General features: G+C 31.0%; 1 protein-coding gene across 1 annotated transcript in view; it reads right to left on the minus strand.

Moving 5' to 3' along the window:
• The window catches only part of LOC145724917 (putative inorganic phosphate cotransporter), a 43,681-nt gene extending 36,630 nt beyond the window's left edge, over nt 1-7,051 (minus strand). Inside the window, exon 1 of the mRNA XM_081973408.1 lies at nt 6,558-7,051. Within this exon, the coding sequence (XP_081829534.1) occupies nt 6,558-6,660 (103 nt within the window). The 5' untranslated portion in view covers nt 6,661-7,051. The remainder of the gene's footprint in view (nt 1-6,557) is intronic.
• Between the last annotated feature and the right edge of the window lie 304 nt (nt 7,052-7,355).

The raw sequence follows: 7,355 nt of genomic DNA on the forward strand, positions 1-7,355 counted from the left end.
AGTTGTAATATTCATGCAAAACCAAAAATAGATACACTGAACACCCTGTATAAAACAGGGAAGTAACTGAAAATAAACAAAACTTTTCATATTATTCACAAATGATATCAAACTTTGCTATTTACTTTGCTATCTGTCTTTATTTTTACTTTTGCTGAACTTTTTACTGAAACTGTAATTCAGTGCAGTCAAAAGATAATTTTAATGACTATTATTCCATCATTTTGTGACTATCAATATATCCTAAAATAATACAAAGTAGCATCGCTGGTTTGCAAAAAAAATTGTCTTTCCGTTTTTTAATTTAAAAATTATGGAAATTGTTGTTAGTCAATTGTTTATTGAATAAAACTAAAAATCTGTTACTTAAAACTTCCATTATGTAACTTATTGAGATAAATGGATATCTAAGTAGAATTATCCAGTCTGTCAAAATAACCGATTTCTGGCATTTTCACTTTATAACCTTATGCAGGATGACCAAAACCTGATTTTTAGATATTTGATAATCATACCAGTTAAGACAGGTTTAAATTCAATGGGGGTGATTTTGCAGATTTTTTTCTTAGAAAAAGCTGGTTTTATTAATGATGGTAAAGTAAATTGGAAAAGTAAAATTTAGTGAGACAGGAAACGTTACCAATTCTACCAGTAAATTCCAATTTAACCAGTAAATTTATGGGCCTAATTGAAATTTGGTGGAAAAATATCATTTTCCTGTCATGGCTGTCATTTTGAGTAAATATTGTCAAAATAAAATCCTGAAAAATAAAGATTGAATAAAATGCTGATTTTATTTCTTATTTATTGCTTTTGGTTTATCAATAATAAAATAAGTAAAGCAAAACTTTTTTGACAAAGTGATTATTGATAACAAACTGACAATTGTCAAAATAACTGTGTTAACTGTATAATTTTTGCAGTTCTACGCAAATTTTGACAGTTTTGACATTAGTGACAGATGTCACGTGGTTTTTGGAGAATAATTTAGCTAGGCAGTTACATGACCAACGTCAAAATAACTGTCATATATCTCAGAAACACGTTTTGTATCGAATATTGTAAGAAAACTTTTCTAAACCCTGATTTTTGCAACTTTTGAGAACAGTTTGAGAGTAAGAGACAAAATTGCTTATCAAACCCACTTGGAGAAAATGACTGTTTTAAGTATATATTTTTAAATCCTCATTAAATTTCCTATCCAATCACCTGAAAAGACATTACAGGATATGGTAAATGAAGAAAGGGGTGTCAAAGTTTGAACTGCAAGAAACACAGTTTGAAAGGATAGTCAGGGACAAAATTGCCTGTAAAACCCACTTCAAGTGAGAAAATGACTGTTTTAAGCACATTTTTGGAATCCTCGTTAAATTTTCTATTTAATAAAATAAAAAAACACTACAATTTGGTAAAGTCAGGAAGAAAAGCGGTGTGAAAGTTGGAACTGACAGAAACACACTTTGAAAGGACAGAAGTAAAATTGCCTGTAAAACCTACTTCAAGTGAGAAAATGACTGTTTTAAGCACATTTTTGGAATCCTCAATATATGTTCTATCTAATAACCTGAAAAAGCACTACAAAATTTGGTACAGTCAGTGACAAAAGCGGTGTAAAAATTTGAACTGCCAGAAACACAGTTTGGAAGGAAAGTCAGGAACAAAACAGCCTGTAAAACCCAATTGGAGTGAGAAAATAATTGTTTTAATCACATTTTTAAAATTCTTATTAAATTTTCTATCCAATAATCTAAAAAAACATAACAATATTTGGTACAGTCAGGGAGAAAAGCGGTGGCAAAATTTGTGTCTGAACAAAACTCCCAGAAACACAGTTATTTGTAATTTACCAGTAATTTTGGTATTGTGGTTTGGTAACTAACCCATCACTAGTTTTTATTATCAACTCTTAGAAGTTGAGAAAATTTTGTAAAATTGGCTTTACTACAGGTGTTTTCGTAATATCATTTTTGAATAAGAGACAAAAACAAACAAACAATAAATGTTTGAAAGCTTGGAGTAGTTAAAAAATGGCTGTCTATACATTCTTTGGACTGAAAAAAATAAGAAAATCAAAATTTACCGTATTTTAAAAAAGTTGCCCAAAAATTGCATACAAAAACAAGATCCTAAATTTAAATCTGCCATTATGAACATAAGGTTTAAGTTTGTACGAAATAAATTGCAGCAGATTAGTCATTTCAATGCAAAACGTGTTTAAAGTCTCGGTTAAACGTTTTACTATTTCAGCTGTAATCTAAAGTATTATAAAAATGGCTATAAAGTGGATAATGTATCTAAATGACGAAGAAGATACGCTTATCGGAGTTTTAAATCACCTCTGTAGTATGTACTTTATTGTGGTGCGAACATGCAGCATCACAGTATTATAATTTTATAACTTTTCTGTTAAACTTCTCAGAATTTAAAGTAATTCACATATGTATAAGGAAAATTAAACAAAATTAGGATGACGTTATTCCAGACTATAGTAATTAAGGAAGTTCACAATCATGTAATAAATAAACATTTTGACTATAATTACGATATATTTAAAGCAGCTTATTTAAAATCATAAAACAAAAATGTGTCTTTTTAATTCTATATTACTTACAATTCCAAAGGTTACAAAGAATATATGGACACATACAGTTTTACTTTGAAGATTGTTACATATAAAACTTATGCAGAACAGTATAAAGTAGCATTCTTACGTATGAAAATATGAAAAAAATAATTGAATTGTGCCAATTTAAGAACAAAATCAAGAGTCATCATTTGAAGAATTGGCTGATTGAGCAAAAGTGATAATACGAAAATTGAGTTGCAAAAAATCAATTTGGAGTGTTGGAATTTGAGATTAACATGACTGGCACGAATAGAATATTCCATTAAAAAGTTATGTAATAGCAAATTTGGTTCTTGTTAGTTATTTAAAAACTACTAACCTGTAATAAACTAGAAAAGACAGTACAGAAATCTCGTAAGGGAAATCAGGAAATGTTTTTCGCTTGTTTTAAGCAGACTAGTATAAACAACTGGAAATCTCAGGTTGACGTGGGTGGCATTTAGGTAAGTAAGATAAGTGTTGAATAATCTCGTGGTTTTCTGAAAATAACTCAAGCTGCAACTATAGCAACTGGAACTGAAGCTTTTTCATGTATTAATGGTATTAACGACATTTTTTTGATTATTTTTTTTAGCTGGTATTAATTGATGTGAATGACGCATGGAAGTGAAGCTGTCAGGATGTATTTGCATTTTGTCGGACAATATAAGTGAGTGTTATCCTCAAGGTTCATTATCCTTTAACCGCACTAATGCTGATTGCTTTATAAACAGACCAAATCCTATTTACAATTTTCTTCCATTGGTGCTTAAATAAAATTAAGTGAGTAGTTTAGTAACGTAACTTTATGGTTTTAAAAACATTTAACTAACTTATGTCTGTTTTCCCGACACTTCCAAGTCAATTTTAAGTACAACTTAAGCTGAGTTATGAATGTTACCGTCTAAACTAAACTTAAGTAAGCTGTCCTTAAACTCAACTTAGCCAATGTTGGGAAAACGGACGTTATAGCCTTGAGTTGAACATTTTGACTTTGGTAGAGTAGTCGCTCATCCAATACCGTCTAATATCATTTTAATGAGTATTTCAGACAGATTTTCTTTTATACATTGATCACTTGTTAGAATGATATAGACAGGTGTCTCTACTCATAGAACCGTCTGGTTGACAATGACAGATCTCTCTCATTCTCTTGAATTTAACGTTTTTTCGATAACTTTTTAACTACTCAACAACTCGAATTAATCCCGATTTTAAGTAAAACTTAGGCTGAGTTGAGGTTTGAATGTGACAGATCAGGTGCAAAATACAGACACAGTCTCAACTTAGCCTATGTTGGGAAAACGGACATAAGTCAACAGGTCGGAGCACTTTTGGTAATCTGTGTTTGGTCAAAAAAAGCAGCTTTCAGCTTGCTGCTTTTTCATGACCAATCACAAACCAGAAACAGTGATAAAATTTACGTAAAAGCTCCACATGTAGATTTACCATTAGTATTACCATAGCATAGGGCATTTTCTGTTCCTGATGATGGGAGGGATATAAAATTTCCGGAAAAATTGGAAAATCTGAAAATTTAAAAATAATTCGTTTTTTAAGTAGTTGTATCAAACATCCAATAATCAATCCAAATTAAGGTTTAATTCATGACAAGTTTAACAATAAAACTGACAAATTTGACAATGGCAATGACAATTCCAAAAATGGAAAATTTCCCACTCGACTAGTGTATTACCGGTTTTACAATTTGTAAAACCGTAATATAAACGTCGTAACCGTCGGTCGTAAACGACGTTTGACAGCGAATCACATTGCCAATGAAACCAACTTGTGATTAACTGTCAAATATGACAGAACTCCCTTTAAGCGTCCTTACAAATAGAGATGGGAAAACGCTGGATGCTTTGCACCGAATTACCATAAATATGCACCCTGAATGCACTTGGTGCATTCAAAATTCTGTCGTTCGTCAGCCTCTTTGACAGATGACACTAATGACATATTAATGACAGAACTGTCAAATGGCCCCAGTCAAACAATAAATAACTAGTCAAACTGAAATTAGTCATTACGCTTCCTTATTTGAATTGTTCATGTCTTACATTTTTAAACAGAATTTTAATGCATTCATAATGTAATAATAAGTTGCAGATGACCCCAATCTTTAAAGACATATTGGCTTTGGAATCAAACATGTTCATATTATCATAACCGCTTATTGACGTTTGACACCTGACAAGGCTCAACTCTGTCAAAGTTCAAATTGTGTTTACAAATTGACAGACTGGAAACAATGCAGTTTCGACTTTGAAAATTATCTCAGACGTCAAATTTTATCTGTCAAAGTTCGAATTGAACAAATTTGATTTAAAAAATAGTCAAAACAGTCACGTGAATGAATACGGTTTTGAAATTAAACATTCTCTGTGACATCAAATTAAATCGGTCTAAGTTGCAATTGATAAAGAAATTGAGTATATTAAAAATGATTAAAACAGTCACGTAATCCTGATTGACTGACAATTTTAAACCTGAAAATGTTGCTGAACGTCAAATTTAAAGTGTCAAAGTTTAAATTCAGTAAAACAGTCAGGTGACCCTAAAAAAATAAAAAAAAATAAACTGTCAACTGTATAAAAAAATTGATGATTAAAAAATAGGAAAAACAGTTTCGTGATCTTAATAAATACAGTTTTGAACGTGAAAGTTGTCTTGAAAGCTATCAAAGTTGAAATTAAAAAAAAATAGTTGAATATATTAAAGCAGTCACGTGAACTCAAGTAATGCAGGTTGAATTTGAAAATGTTGCAAATGTTAAAGTTCAAATGCTACAAAGACAGATCAAGTGATGTTAAAAATAGTAGTCACTGGCCCGAGATGTTACCAAATGATATTTAAAAACCTCCTCATTTGACCATTGACATATGAGTGCACCCATTTTACACAGGCATTTCGGTACCTATTTATTGATAAATTTGACAGGTGTCAATTATTGTTTAAGCGCCATTTGTATCTTCGAGTTTAAGCTGAGTTTAAACCAAGTTTAAGTTAAGTGTGGTTCAGACTGTGATTTTCTTCATTCTATTGCCACAGGCAAAGTTGGTGCCAATACTCTGTAAAGGTATAATTTTTAATTACTGTCCAAATAAAAAGTTTTAAAGCTTAAAAATTGAAATTTAGAATGTATGACTTTCCAAAATGTTTAAAATGTTATTTCACAATTCTCAACTTTCCATATCTCAATATTTGTAACCAATAGAGTTTTTACGATAAGGGAGTGGGATATATGGGTCACCCTGTACGTTTGGCTCCTAATTATGAATTTTTCTTTTTTACTACAAGAAAATGATAGCAAACTTTATTTATTGAAAACGTTTCTTATAATTTTTTTTCCACTTATATTACGATCATTGATGACTTTGCAAGGATTTGAAAATGCCAAAAATTACGGGAATTGAATACAAATTGATTTAGAATTCTCTATATTTCAGTACTAATAATTATTATACTTTAGTAATAAGTAATGTCAAACATGAGATCACGTGTAATTTACAAGTAAAACAAATTGGTGACAGAAATCAACTACTTAAATAACCGATTAAGGTACCGTCCCAGTACAATGCCAGTACCATTTACGACCAGTTACCGAGAACAAGGCGGTTTCAAAGACCGGCAACTGTGCACATGTTTCCACCACGTGGATGGTCCTCCAACACGTTGCCATATCGTCTACTTTAGTTTAAAACTAAATTTAAATCACACTTTTTTTTTGTTAATAATAACAAAAAGTAATAAAATTTTAGCTAAAAGCTGCACTTTAATGTAGTTTTTAAATAATTTTAAAATTTAGTTACGATATATGATGTTTGGAAATATGGCAACAGTGACAGAGTAAATATAACCAGGGACCATAATTATCTTTGGAATAGATAAAATTGGTGTTTTAAGATTTTCCAGCGTTGTTAGAGTAAAATACAAAAAAAAAACTTACCTGTTTGCTTTTTCTTTTGTAAGGAGTCAGTCTCAAAAACTGCTGGGCTGTGGTACTGAGTACCCGAGTAACTATTACCGTTTGTTACCGTCGAACCGTTCATTTTTTGGTTTTAATATAAATTAATATCACACTTTAAAATTTACTCAAGGTAAAAGTAAAATAAAAAAATAAATATAAAGATCTGGACAATTAAAAAAATGACAAAAAAGTCTTAATTTGAAAACGATCAAACCTTCCGCCGTTTCTTCTTTCGCGTGAATAACAAACAATGCGTATTATTGGCTATGAATTTTAGACGAACATCCATAATCGATCATGCAAACGGACAAATTAGCGACTGATACATTGGAAAAATTCACGGAATCGCGAACAAAATTCAACCGGCAACTGAATGAACTGAATCAGTATCGATATCTAGGCAGGCGCGTAACACCGAACCAAACTACAGTACTCACTACTTTACTTTCCGTTGCTTCGGGATATTTTATTTCATTTTTGACCCGGCGACGATTACTTTTATATATACCAATCTTTGGTACTAGAAGCGCCATCTGTTTTGGTACTGAAAAACCGAGAAATATCGAGTGGTTTTATGATTTGCTAACTAATTTATCAGTTTTGTATTTGAAGTAGTACTGTATGGTTCCATGTAGTCTTGTAGTGCTATAGAGTACTGTAACCAACCTTTTCCTTATAGTAGCTTCTACCTAATCTTCATTCAAAAGGTCATAGCCAATTTGTTTATGATCATTTTTTAAGTGCAAAACAAAATGTGGTGATAAAAGTATTAAAACT

The sequence above is a fragment of the Ips typographus genome, linkage group LG2 (genome assembly GCF_016097725.1).
Source record: "Ips typographus isolate SLU linkage group LG2, UJ_Ityp_2.0, whole genome shotgun sequence".
NCBI classification, from domain to species: Eukaryota; Metazoa; Arthropoda; class Insecta; order Coleoptera; family Curculionidae; genus Ips; species Ips typographus.